General features: G+C 59.8%; 1 protein-coding gene across 1 annotated transcript in view; it reads right to left on the reverse strand.

Moving 5' to 3' along the window:
* The window catches only part of MYO15A (myosin XVA), an 85,190-nt gene that overhangs the window by 9,554 nt on the left and 62,326 nt on the right, over positions 1 to 13,310 (reverse strand). Inside the window, exons 51-60 of the mRNA XM_034783623.1 lie at positions 12,859 to 13,001; positions 12,121 to 12,193; positions 11,034 to 11,106; positions 9,905 to 9,978; positions 9,417 to 9,499; positions 8,662 to 8,792; positions 5,359 to 5,453; positions 4,618 to 4,695; positions 3,639 to 3,735; positions 588 to 748 (exon numbers count right to left, since the gene is read on the reverse strand). Of these exons, the coding sequence (XP_034639514.1) occupies positions 588 to 748; positions 3,639 to 3,735; positions 4,618 to 4,695; positions 5,359 to 5,453; positions 8,662 to 8,792; positions 9,417 to 9,499; positions 9,905 to 9,978; positions 11,034 to 11,106; positions 12,121 to 12,193; positions 12,859 to 13,001 (1,008 nt within the window). The remainder of the gene's footprint in view (positions 1 to 587; positions 749 to 3,638; positions 3,736 to 4,617; positions 4,696 to 5,358; positions 5,454 to 8,661; positions 8,793 to 9,416; positions 9,500 to 9,904; positions 9,979 to 11,033; positions 11,107 to 12,120; positions 12,194 to 12,858; positions 13,002 to 13,310) is intronic.

Consider the following 13,310-nt stretch of genomic DNA (forward strand, 5'->3'; position numbering starts at 1 on the left):
CAGACACTAGAGTGATGAGCGCCAGAGAAAAAAGCCCATGAGGAAATGAATAATTCTGTCTTCAGAGCTGGGTTTGGATAGCATGCAGCGGCTAAGGCCTGGGGCCAGACTCTGAACAACCCGGAGAAACCGAAATATTGAATAGCTGCTCAGTAAGTGAAAACCATCCATCCTGTGCACTGAATGAGGCCGTGTCCTGTGGAAAAAAATAGTACGTGATCAGGTTAGGAAAGACTGTACCATAACGCACGGGCACAAGCTGGCATCACTTCTGGCATTTCCTAACTTTGGGGGGCTTGGCTTTGCAACCTGCCTAATGTTCCCTTAACGTCGTTTTTCCAGACGGGGGGTGTTTAGGCAGACAGAAGCTAATTACCTGGCAGTGGAATGTGGCTGGGACACCAGGGCTAACCCCACTGCTCTGCCAGAAAGGGGCTAGGGGATCTTTAATAACCGCCAGAGGTCAGGAGCTTGGTTTTATGAAAAATTGCTCCTCAGACACCCCTGAGCCCATACTCCAGGGAAGGGAGGAGGACGAGGCCCTCCTTAAACTAAGGCAACTGCCCCGGCTGGATCTGAGCTACTACCTGGTTATAATGCATGGTGACATACAGCTCGTTGTCAAATTTCAGCGGCTGGGTCCAGATGACGCGCCGGTACCAGAACATGTAGCTGTTGTCCACTTGCTCCATCTCCGTGGCCACGTCAAGGATATACTCCCGTCTGCTGACGGGGCGGACATTCTGACCTATGGGGAGCACAGGGGAAGAGTCAACTGTGTGGCTCTAGTTTTAAAGGCCGCCTGGCAAGGAAAGGCCAGCCGGGCTGCTCTGGTTTTGCTCCTTTCCAATGCAGAAGGGTAAAGCTGGCTGGAGAACTGAATGGTGTATGCAGAGCAATGAAATCGGATTCATTGCTACTCTTTGACGCTTTGGTTTGTGTCCACATCTACTTAACCCTTGGGAGAACAGCTCTGTTTGTTTAGGATTCAACCACCCAGCCCGTTCCGTTGAAAGCCGAGAACGCTGCCAGGCCCCATCTCTGAGGCGGTGTCTACATGACAGAGCCTATGCCGGCGTAGCCCCGTCAGCACCGCTTCGCTGGCGTTGTCCCTCTGTGAAGGCGCAGCATACGCTGACAGAAGGAGATTGTCCTAACCCTGGCAGATACCACCTCCCCATACGTTAGCTATGGCGACATAGCTGAGTTTACTCTGGGGGGGGTTGGCGGCAGGGGGACATCACTAGCCTGAGTGACATAGCTATGCTGGGGTACGTCTTACGTGTAGACCAAGCCTCAATCACCCGTCAGAAACCGGGAAGACAAGACTGACCGTTCCTGATAGTTCTAAGATAAAAAACAGGCAGAAAAAACCCCATAAAACACCTTTAAAATAAAAGTCCAGGCCTTCTTTACACGTCGTCCCAAAAGGACACAAGCTGAGTCCGCGTTTCCTTCTGCAGGTCGGCTCTAAACGCTTCAGGATTTGGGGCACTTGGAATCATCCATGTAACTCCTGAGAGCATATTATAATTCCAGAGTTCAGGAGAGCCCTTACACAGACAGATGAATGTGGGTGTCATAAGCCCTATTTTATAGATGGGGAAACTGAGGCAGGAGGAGGTGATTTGATTTGCCCCAGGTCACAGAACAAGTCGGAGGCAGGGCTAGGATTAGATCCCACAAGCCCGTGTCACTGGACTGTGCCGCCCCCTCTCACGGCACAGCCCCTCAGCCAGGGATCAGATCGACAGTGGAGAATCCACATTCAGAGCCCCGGGGCTCCGTTTCCAAGAAGAGGCTTTCAACTATCCCCATAAAAAGCAGTGGAGAGGGAGTGAGAGGGTTGGTGGGGCTAAGAAGGCGGGTGACATTCCTAGGGTGATGCAGTGATTTCCCAGAAAGCAGGATATGACTCAGAGATGCTATTTCCTGGTGGTTCTGGGCCCGTCCACACAGCCCTTCCAACGGTCCCTTTACAACCCTTCCCCCGCCCACACTTTAACTAGGCCACTGGCTAGCCTAAGCCAAGCCAACGAGGCGGCCGGGAGCTGTGGAGAGGCACAGACAGGAAAGCGGGGGCTCGGCCCCAGGAAGTGCAGGGAGACCGTGAACCATTTCCTGCCTTTTCAGCGTTTCAGAAGAAAGCTGAGGCCAATAATCCACCTCCCTCTCCTGGCACTGCCCTGCAAGCTGCAAAAATACCAAGCAGGGCACCTCTCAAAGGCAGCACAAGCCCACAGCCAGCCCCAGGGGACGGGACACTCCACTGGGGCAGGGTGAGGTGGAACTGCACGGCTGCTGTCTGCGCTGTGCCCGTCCTGTGCTTAGAAACACCAGGGCTGCGACCCTGGCACCATTCACCCGCCCTGAGCGCCGCTGAGAAAGGACAGCGCTTTCCTCCTCCCGTCACTGCCTGTGGCTTTCCCATCCTCTCTGTGCCTCCAAGCCCGGCAGCTCAGCTCCGACGCCGGCTGGAGGGGCCTGGCGCTGCCAGAGGATGCCCAGAAAGGGGTGTTCTAGGACCACGCTCGCGGCAGGCCTCACTTGTGCCAGGGAGCATCACTGGGCGCTGGATCGACTGGCGATTGCCTCGTGCTCCTGCTGTCGGGCAGCCACTGGCAGTTAGGAATAAACTACACTGGCACAGAAATGGCTGTCTGGGTCCGTTTGCCCGTTCTTCAGGGCGGCGGCGGGCTCTCGGTGCCGTATTTCACCTCAGCAGGGAATGCACATCACACGGGGCTATGCCTCTGGACACACAAAGGGCTTAACGGAACAGCATCAAGATAAAAACATCCCTCACAAGCAATGCAGTCAGTGCCCCCTGAGCAGTCTCCCCGGGTAGCCGCTGAACTTGGCAGTGAACAGCAGTGGCAGTCGGTTCATGAGGCAAGAGACAGCATTGTTCAGCCAACGCCCAGGAGCTGTGTAGGCGTGTCTTTTCATACAAGTTATAACAGGAGGCAATGCGGGCTAGTGGGCAGAGCGCTGCACTGGGAATCAGGAGGCCTGGGTGATATTCCCAGCTGACCTGCTGCAGGACAGTGGTCAAGTCACTTGTTTGCTCTGTGCCTCAGTTTCCCCTCCCACCCTCCGCCTGTTTACACTGTAACCTCTGTAGGGCAGGCCTGTCTGTGCCTAGATGCTCACCCAGCGCCTAGCACAATGGCTCAACTGGGATTTCTAGGCAATAATACTCAACAGGGCGAGGCAGTGAATCTCTCTCATGTTTTCATTCCGTACGGGGTTTCATTTCTCTTCTCTTCAGGGGGCAGCGTTGTGATCCGAACAATGGCCTGTGCCGTTACTCCCCGAAGGAGGAGGGACGCCAGGGCTCAGAGCCAGGAGGCTGCTGCCCATGGCTAGTCTCTGGAGGCGGGCCATGGAAATCAGGTCAGGCAGGAAGTCCCCCCCCCCAGTGCATTTGGGACTTGAGTGCCATCACCTGCTCTGATGCCGCCTTCGGGCCTGGGGAAGCCAGACGCCGGTCAGCTCAGGCCGCCTGTCGGTGGGCATGCAATATGGGAATGGCCAATGGCAGAGGCAGGCCGCTGGGCAGGACTCGGGGGGTGGGATGGGACCACTTCAGAGGAGAAAATGGGGAGAGACACCCCCTGCCTGCCCCCAAGCCTCACCTCCGTTGGTAACAGCGAAGATGACGTATTCGTCAAAGGCCTCGGGCCGATGCAGCCCCATTTCATAGCACATCTCCTCGATCACGTCCAGCGCAACCTAGAGAGGGGCAAACCACCCAGCTGAGCCCCTCAAAGGCCAGGAAGGAGGCTCTAGCGCTGGCATTGTGCCCCCACCACCGTGGTCTCTGCCCAGCACTGCTGGTGGGACTTCCTGGAGCGACACCCCTTCCTGGCTGTCTGGCAAAGCCCTGGATGGCCTGATCCCACAAGGTGCTGAGCACCCCGTGCCCAGTGTGGGCTAAGCGTGCAGGAGCAGGCCATGAGGAGCAGCAGCAGGGGAATCTGCCATGGGTTCAGAGACATGGCCAGAAGTTTGGGTGCTTCGCTGCTCCATCCCAGGGCTGGGCCGGCGACCCCATGGGATCTCCCCCGCCCCCCCCCTCAGGTGAGAGAGCAGCAGGTTCAGCCTCAGGTAACAAGAACCTGCACATGCCTTTAGTGGGCAGCCAGGTGCCAGCCCCTCAGGTTAACTGGGGCTCCGAGAAAACGCTCCACTCCGGGCAAACCTTAAACATCAGCCCCGCTCCCCTGCCTTTGTCCCCTCCCGCCCTCTGAGCCTACGGACCCCGCGAGCCCCGGCGCTGACCTTTGGAGCCTGGACCCAGCTGTAGGTGAAACCGATAGCCCTGATGTGTCCTATCCCCGCCCAAGTATTGCTGAGCTGGCCCGTGCTGCAGCCACCTGGCACTGCGCCAGGGAGGGACGCTGCCTGGAAGCGTTGCCTTCCCCCTGGAGCCCCCCCAAGGGAAATCAGCGACTTTGGGGAGCTCTCCCTAATGCCGCTGCTGGGGAGGGGCTGAGCTCAGCTCCCGTTCGGTGCTCTCTCCGCTCCCGCACTCGTCTCCATCACTGCTCTGCGGGAGCAGCCCGAGTGGGAGCCGGGGGATCTGGGCAGTGTCGGGCCCCTGTGCTGACGTACCGAGCACGTTTTGATCTTCAGGTGCCTCTCGATCCCTCCCGGCAGGAGAAACAGCTGGCGTTTGGCGCTCCGGCCGGCCTTGGTTGGGGGGTAAAGCACAGAGAAGCAGGAAGGTTTCCGAACCGTTAAGCCATCCATCGGCTCCAGAGGCCAGGCTAAAGACCCCAGGCTAGATTCTCCCACATTGGCGCAGGGAGATTTCCTCTGGGGGATCCCATTCTGCCTAGCCGAATCCCCATGCACTTTCTGTCTGGCTCCAGCACCAGTCGGTTAGACGCCAGGGGCATTTCAGAGAGGCGGGAAGCCGTCTTCACAAGAGGGCAATCAGGCCTATACCATCCCCACCCTTGCAAGTTCCTGTCCATTTCAGCCCTTGCCAGCACGGAAAGGCCTCTGCTCTCCTCCCCCCAGCCCTACCGTAGGCATCACAGGGGTAACACGCCCTGGCTGCAGCCACCCACAGTTGTAGCCACCTGCTCAGCCCCGTTCTAGCCCTCCCAGCTGGAAGCAAGACACAGACAAACCGCGTAGGCCATAGCAGGGGAGCCCGGAAAGTGGAGCCCCCTGGAGGAACTCGGCCTTTGTAAGCCCAGGGAGCTCAAGGGGTACATACAGTCCCATGCCATCCCCTAGGCGAGCTGTTAGTGACCCAGTCTAGCCCCTCAGAGAGCCTTCTCCCCACTTGCCCGCCTGGTGCACGCTGACACCATTGCAGGGCCCCTGCGTGAGCTCCGGACTCACCACCATGGCTTTGAGCTCCATGCTGCTGGGAAATTCGCGCCGGCCACCAAACTGGAAGGTCTTCCTGAGGTTCTGCTCGCAGGCCTTTGCGATCCCTTAAACAGACGGACACCAGAGCCCCGTCAAAGCAGAGACGGGCACCAGGCACAGCGCAGGGTTCCAGGCCTCCACCTCCCCAAACCAGGCCAGACCCAGAGCGTGGCTTTGGCTCATTACAGAGACAGTGGCTAACAACGAAATTCAGGTCCGGTTCAGAGGGGAAACAACCCCAAAATCATGAGGTGTTGGGGGGGAGGGGTATCGTAGCACCTATCTGTAATCGAAGCTTACGTTTATTTCTAGGGCTGCCGATTAATCACAGGTAAGTCACGCCATTACCTCAAAAAAATGAACTGTGATTTATTGCAGTTTTTCTACATTTTCATATATATTGTATTCCGTGTTGTATTCTGTTGGTGCAAATACTTATAAGCAAAAATAAATACAGTGAGCACGGCCCAGTGTGTATTCCGTGTTGTCATTGAAATCAATATATTTGAAAATGTAGAAAGCCAAAAATCCAAATCCAAAAAGATTTAAATAAATGGTACTCTAGTCATGTTTAACAGTGCGATTAATCACGCGATTAATTGCTTTAATCGCTTGACAGCCCTGTTTATTTCATTTCCTGTCCCCACTTTTCCCCCCTGCCCCTCCCCTACTTGCCAGGCATGTTGCCTCAGGCATGGTGGAGGCTCTGGTGCTCTGACTACCATTGTACTACAGTAGCATCTAGTGGCCCTGATTAGGGGTCAGGCTCCATTGTGCTAGGAGCTGTACACACACATATAATGACAAGACAGCCCCTGCCCTACGGGCCACGCAGCCCGCTAGTCCAGCAGCGTTGCCTGCACTGCTCCATAGAACAGGTTCGGATGCGGGTGTGAGCATCACCCGATCGGTCTCAGTCCTCGCCCTGGCACCAGTGGGCCCTGCCCTCCCAGCCGCTCCTGGATGCAGAGCCGGTGGGAGAAGGTCCCATTAACGGCAGCTGAAGCGGGTCTGGCCGGGAGCCAGGCTGGGGCAATCTATCACCGCAGACAATTCTCCTCCCTGAGAGCCATTTAAACAGCTGTAAGCCTGGAGCGTTTAATGAGGAAATAAGTGGTGGCTGGGTTGGGAATCACGGGCTGGCTGATAAAGGCTTCACAGATGGGCAGCGCTGCCATTTATTAATGGCTCTAGGACAGGCCTGGGCAAGCCCACCTGGCACTGATTCCAAACAGGGAGCTGCCAGGATTTCTGAGGTTGGGTGTAAATGCTGCTAAGTCCCCATCCTCGCAGCCCCGTTCCTCTGGGCTGGACAAACACCACGATCCCTAGACCCCACCGCTCACAGGGAACCGCCTTAACCTGCTCTTCAGCAAGGCTCCTCGGCCACACGCAGGCAATGGCCGGGGCTCACATCTGCATGTGGGATACTAATGGGGAACGGGGGGAGAGTGGGATTCCAAAGTGATGGGCCAGACCCGAGCCAGGACAAGACTGGAACATGGAGCCTTTGCCGGCTAGGCTGCTACCAGCAGTGACGGAAAGCCGGTGCCGTCCGAGGGCTGCTTGGGGGTCATCCCAGGAAAAACAGGTGAGTGGGACTCAGTTGTATTAGACAAGTGTCCACAGCACCATGGCCCAGTGGTTCGGCGTTAGCCATCTCGCCCCGGGGCATGTCAGGTTTTGTCTGACCTAGAATGCAAAGTGCGGAGGGCAGGTGCAGCTTTTTGTCCGGCACTGACAGCACCGTGCAAACCAGCGTTAAGACTCGTTCCCGATGCAGCAATAGGACTGGGGCAGCACCTGCTGCACTGTCCAGGCCACCGTGATCCAAGTGATTGAATAAGAGAAGCCAGCCTGAGATTCCCCTGTCGCCAAGGGGGAAACTGAGGCACGGGGAGGGGACGTGACTTGCTCAAGGTCGACGGGGAGTTTGGTGTCAGAGCTGGGTCTGGAATTCCAGAGTTCCTAGCCCTCAGGTTTGGGCTTAGGCCATGCCCCTTGTACGGGGCTGAGCCGGGAGTGTCCCTCTAACCCTCTCCCCCGCACCTCGTCTCTGCTCTTCAGAGGAAAGGGGCTCGGTGAACATTCCTGACGCGCCCTGTCCCTCCCTGTGATTCTATTGGCTCTGTCCTGCTTCCGCTTCTCTTTCCATTTTGCAGGCGCCTGGTTCCAGTGAGCATGAAGTGCCTGCCCTGCTCCTTTGAAGCATGTTTGCTGCTATGGAAACCGATGTGGTGGTGACGGAGCACATTTCCAGGCAGCCTCATCCTGGATGGGACAGCAGCTGAGCTCGTGACGTCCGGCAGACAGAGGGGTTGGGCGCAGGGTTTACACCGAGCCTTGGCACACAAGAACTGGCCTGATGGTTTCCAGGAGCAGGCCCGTGGTATCAAACACACACCTGGGCATAACCAGGGAGGGGCACAGCCCAGGGCGTGGGGGCAGGTGATCTAATGGAGCCCGGAAATCCCGGTGTGCCCATGGGCGAATTGCTCCGCTGGTCTGTACCTCACCTTCCCGCTCTGTAAAGGGGAGTGATGATAGCTCACCTTCACCTTCAGCCTCCTCTCAGCTGAGCCGGAGACTGCGGGATAGGGGCTCAGGGACTGACAGCTGCAGGCAGGCCCACGGGCCGAGCACTGCCCTCGCTATCCACCACCGGCCCTGCGGGGCAGGGCCCACCCTGCTGACCCAGAGCGCCCCCCCCCGGGGGTCCTGCTCTGCTCCCCAGGGAGGGAGGTACCTTGATGTAGGTACCAATGACATAGGGAAGGATAGGAGAGAGGTTCTGGAGGCCAAATTTAGGCTGTTAGGTAGGAGATTGAAGTCCAGGAGCTCCACGGTAGCATTCTCTGAAATGCTTCCAGTTCCACGCGCAGGGCCAGTTAGCCAGGCAGAACTGCAGGGTCTCAATGCGTGGATGAGATGATGGTGTACGGAGGAGGGGTTTAGATTTATTAGGAACTGGGGAAACTTTTGGGAAACGGGGAGCCTATACAGGAAGGATGGGCTCCACCTAAACCAAAATGGAACCAGACTGCTGGCGCTTAAAATTAAAAAGGTCGTAGAGCAGTTTTTAAACTAAGGGCTGGGGGAAAGTCGACAGGTGCAGAGGAGCACGTGGTTCGGACATCCCTTAGGAGAGGATCTATAAATGTCCTAATAAGGAGGAGAGGATGGAAGAGGATAAAATACAGGTAAGATCTGATGAGAACAGGCCCCCATGCCAGTCCGGTCGGGGTTCCCGGCTTTGCAGAACGAGCGTCCTACCTTGGAACTGCGCCCCCGGGCTCCTGCAGGTCTCCTGGAGGTGCCACAGCAGGTAGGGCTTCAGGACCTCAGAGCACTTGTAGTAGGCGGTCAGGATATAGAGCAACCGCCATCCCTTCTGACAGCTGTCCCTGTCCAAGCCACGGGGCGGGGTGGGGGGTGGGGGGAAAGAGGTCTCAGAGCGGGAGAGGCCTAGGCTGCTCAGTGCAGCTTCAGCCCCAGAAAGTCTTTGGGACAGGCCTGGAACCTGTGCCCGGAACCTGTGCCCCTTACCCCCTTCCATGCCAGGCCTCTGGGCAGGCGGGTGGGACCCTGCCCAATCAGCTCTGGTATGTGGTGAGAGAGGGAGAAGGCGAGGAAGAGGAATTGGAGGAGTAAAAAGAAGACGCGAAGGAGGAGGAGAGAGCCGAGGGGAAGGGGAGAGAGCAGGGGCCTGGAGTGGTGCTGTAACATGGAGGGGGGTGGCAGGGCGGGACCTCCAGTGGCCAAGGAAGGCTCTCCCAGCTGCGGGGGTGGCTAGGATGGTAGGAGCCATATTGACCCATCCAGGCCCATCGTGCCGCAGTGACACTATCAGCCAGTCCCAACCAGACTGGGGGCGCAGGAGGCTCCCTGGGATTCTCCCCCCCGGACCCTCCACTGGGGAGGCCACACAGCCCAGGCCAGCTGGCCAGGGAGGGGAGAACAGGGTGGGGCTGCAGCGCTAGAAGGCCCGCCCGGGCCCCACACCACGGGAAGGGGAGGGACTTGCTCACATCTTGGGGCTGGTGTTGTCCGTGGTCTGCTTGACGATCTGGCAATACACTTCATCCCTCATGACCTCCTGGTCAGCGCACAGCTGGAGACAGAAAGGCACCGGTGGGCGTCACTGCCCTGGTGCTGGGGAGCCCCCTGCCCCTCCAGCTGTAACTGCTCCCCCACCGTGCCGACTGCCATCCCTGCCCCCCCGCTGCTGGGTCGGAGGGGTCCAGTTTGCAGCCTGCTCCTGGGGCCTCTCCCAGGCCACGTCGTGGCTTGTTCCCTCGCTGGCCAATATGCAGCCGTCTGCCCCCACCTTCAGCCTCCTCCCCGCTTAGCTGCAGACTGCGGGGTAGGGGTTCGGGCTGGGAGCTGCAGGCAGGCCCACAAGCTGAGCGCTGCCCTCACTACCCACCACTGGCCCTGGGGCTGCAGGGCAGGGCCCACCCCACTGACCCGGAGCCCCTCCTGGGGGTCCTGCTCTGCTCCCCAGGGAGGGAGGTACCTTGAGCACAGCACAGACGACGTCCAGCTCCGTCTGCCCCTTGAGAGGCCAGTCGCCCATGAACTTCATCACGGCTGGGGATGACAAACCAACGCTCGGTGACAGGCTCCGCCTCCCCTCACGCCGAGCAAGGGGGCGGCTCTCCTGGTTCCGGACCCGCTGGGTGGGTCCTGTGACCCGGAGGAGAGCAGGTCACAGTGCCCCAGATCGGGGGAGGGGCTGAGGAGTTCACAGCACCCCCAAACTGGCGGGGGAGGAGGATGGCCAAATGAAACCCAGAGCCACCAAACCTCCTGGCTCCCTTCCAGCGGGCACTCCCTCCCCGGCCCCAGCTGGCTCTCCCACCCCAGCCCCAGTCCCAGGGGCCTCCTGGAGCGCTGGCTCCCGGACTCCTGGTTTTTCACTGACTCACTGGTTATCAGCCCGTCGGAAACTGCCAGATCTGGGCCCACGGGCCGGCTTCATCCCACTCCTGAGTAGGGGCAGCAGAGATTCCAGTGCCCCACCCTTGGGGTGAGGTCTTTGAGCTTCACTGTCCCTGCCCCACGCGGGGCAGAGGATGGCAGTGGTCAGGCTGTGGCGCCCTGCGCGGGACGGAGGGGGGCAGTGGGCAGGCCGCAGCGCCCCACGCGGGGCGGAGGGCAGGCTGCAGAGCGGAGGGGGATGGAGGGCAGGCTGCGGGGTGGAGGGAGGCGGAGGGCAGGCCGCGGGGCGGAGGGGGGCGGAGGGCAGGCCGCAGCGCCCCACGCGGGGCAGAAGGGGGTGGTGGGCAGGCCGCAGGGCGGAGGGCAGGCCGTGGGTGGAGGAGGGTGGAGGGCAGGCCGCAGGGCGGAGGGGGGCGGAGGGCAGGCCGCGGGGGGGCAGAGGGGGGCGGAGGGCAGGCCACGGCGCCCCACGCGGGGGGCAGGGGATGGCAGGCTCACGGGGGTTGAGTTTTCAGCTGGACTCTCACTAACACACCCAAGGTTTTAGGGCATCCCACGAAGCAGGCAATGGCATGAGAAGGCTGCCCCCTGCTGGGCACGTTGGTCTCAGACGCCCCTGAGCGTGGGACGCCACGGCCTGCCCTCCACCCCCCTCCGCCCCGCAGCCTGCCCAGTGCCCACTCCCCCGAGCGCCTCCCACGCACCTTGGAAGGCCTCGGCTGCGGCTCTGTTCAGGCAGCTGTCAGGGAATTCGATCAGCGACTCCTGGAGCGGGCACTGGCCGGGGAGAGCAGAAGCAGAGCTTGCATCAGTTACCAGCGTGGAACGCTGGTGGGCTTAGCGGCTGAACTTGCCAAGCCCTACGCTCAGTGAGCCCGCGGGCACCGAGCCCCTGACATGGGGGGAAGGGGCGGGAGGAGGGTGCACAGTTCCACGTCAGGTGGGGGCCCCACCAGAAGAACACGGAGCGAAGAGCCTAGCCCGAGAGAGGCACAGGGCGCTGTGGTATGTCCCTTGGGGACTGGTCACCAGGCAGTCCCCTGGTCTCAGGCCAGCCCATGAGCTGAGTTTACTGGTGGCTGAATGAGGACTGCAAACCACCGGTGCATTACTACAAATACCCTTCAGGGACCAGCACCTCAGGCAGAGCCAGGAAACCACCTGAGATCTGGTTTGCATCCACAGCCGGCAGGCGTCCTCTGGAACTGATGAGCGTCTATCCCACGCTACACAGGCTTCCCCAGCAAACCCACACTGCACCTGCCTGCGGAAACGGCTCCTGACCGTCTCAGACACCTCCGGAGACCAAGCACCTCCACTGAGCCACAGATCAGGTGCAGCCTGACCTTCCGGCATGCTGAGCCAGCCCCGCCCGCAGGATTCATCTCCCGTGGCCTGCTCAGCCCCTGGCCTGTCCCAGCTCCGCTGATCGCAAATGACTGCAATGAACTCGCATCTCCTAGCAGCCAAATGGCGTCCACATGTTCATTTCACAGAGGTCATCAAACAGCTTTCCGTTCCCACCGGTGGATTCGAACCAACAGCCCAGAGGGGAGAGACACTCTAGCACTTTAGCAGGCCGCAGAGCCAACCCGGCCCCTCCTCTCTGGGTCGGCTCCATGTGGAGGGCAGTAAGAGGGCCAGGAGGCCACATGCCCTTTCCAGCAGGGGCTGCCCTAACGCAAAGGGCGGGGGCAATAGCCTGAAATCGGCAGGTGGCGAGGCTAGGGGGCTGTTCTGCTCTGCTCATCAGCAAAGAGCATGCACAGCGAGCTAGGTGATCCCCATTACCTTGGTGAATTTCAGCATCTCCGCTACGTCCGGCGAGTCCTTCCCTTTCCGGGATTTCTGCTTGCAGGAATCCCTGGAACAAATCGCAGACAGAGAATGACAGGTCCCTCTCTGGGCACGAACTTCTGGGGGCTGGGACGGGGGATCCCCCGGGGGTCAGCACATCCGCCTCCCCCATGGATAGGCGCTGTGGGCCCAAGAACAGCCTCCCTTTTGCTGCTGCAATTGCAAAATCCGTGCCTGAAGTTCTGGCGCCCGCCACAAACCGCGGGCTCCCATATGCGGGTCTGATCAGCAGCACTACCCCAGCTGACACGCAAGCGCTAGCATTGATGGCTGCAGCTCCCACACAGGCCAATGACGATGCAAGCGCAGACAGGAGGCTGCGTTGGGAACAGTGCCAGGTGTGCAGTAGAACGAGGGCCAGGCATGCAGCTGGACTGACTGGAAAGCCCATCGGTGCAGTTCCATAATCAGCCAGGGAGGTCGCTCTTCCTTCTCTGTATGCTGCCTCCGCGGGCAGCCCTTGGGGCTGGGCACTGAGCCTAGCTCCGCAGCGGGGCAGTCAGCCCCAGGATGCCAACCCGGGGTCAGTTAGCGCCACGTAGGATGGTGCTTTCTGTGACGTGGCTACTGTCCCACTGGGAACTGGGCTGAGACCCACCAAACTCATTGTACATAGGGTCACTGGAGGCTGGAAGGTTAAAGGTCACTCCCCTCCCCTCGGCCAGCACTCACGTCTTCGTCCTCTGCGCCTCCCGGAAATACTTCTTTGCAAACTCCTGCATGGGGAACTGCCCGCCCTGCAGGGCACTGTCCCCAGGAAGCTCGCCGCCATACTCCTCCACGCTCTCCGCATAGTCGCTGCCCACAGGGGACACCTGGGGAGAGGGGGACCATGGGCTGCAGAGGGTGCAACACACACCCGTGCCGCCAGCGTACGACTCCATGGGTCCTAGAGCCATTAACCCTCAGAGAAGCTACAGACAGACACTGCGGCTGCATCCTCCTGGTGCCCACTGATCAGTGCCCACCCTGTGCCAGCTGCAATGCCTCCCTCCCCAGTTAGCCTCCTACCCAGCTGCTTAACCAGCCCCGAGGATCAGGCCCTCCCTGCCACCCACCCCGACCAACTCCCCGCCCACCCCAGCCCTCTGAGAGCTCCCAGTTTCCAGCACTGCAAGGGTTAC

This window comes from Trachemys scripta, chromosome 10, assembly GCF_013100865.1.
Source record: "Trachemys scripta elegans isolate TJP31775 chromosome 10, CAS_Tse_1.0, whole genome shotgun sequence".
Taxonomy (NCBI): domain Eukaryota; kingdom Metazoa; phylum Chordata; order Testudines; family Emydidae; genus Trachemys; species Trachemys scripta.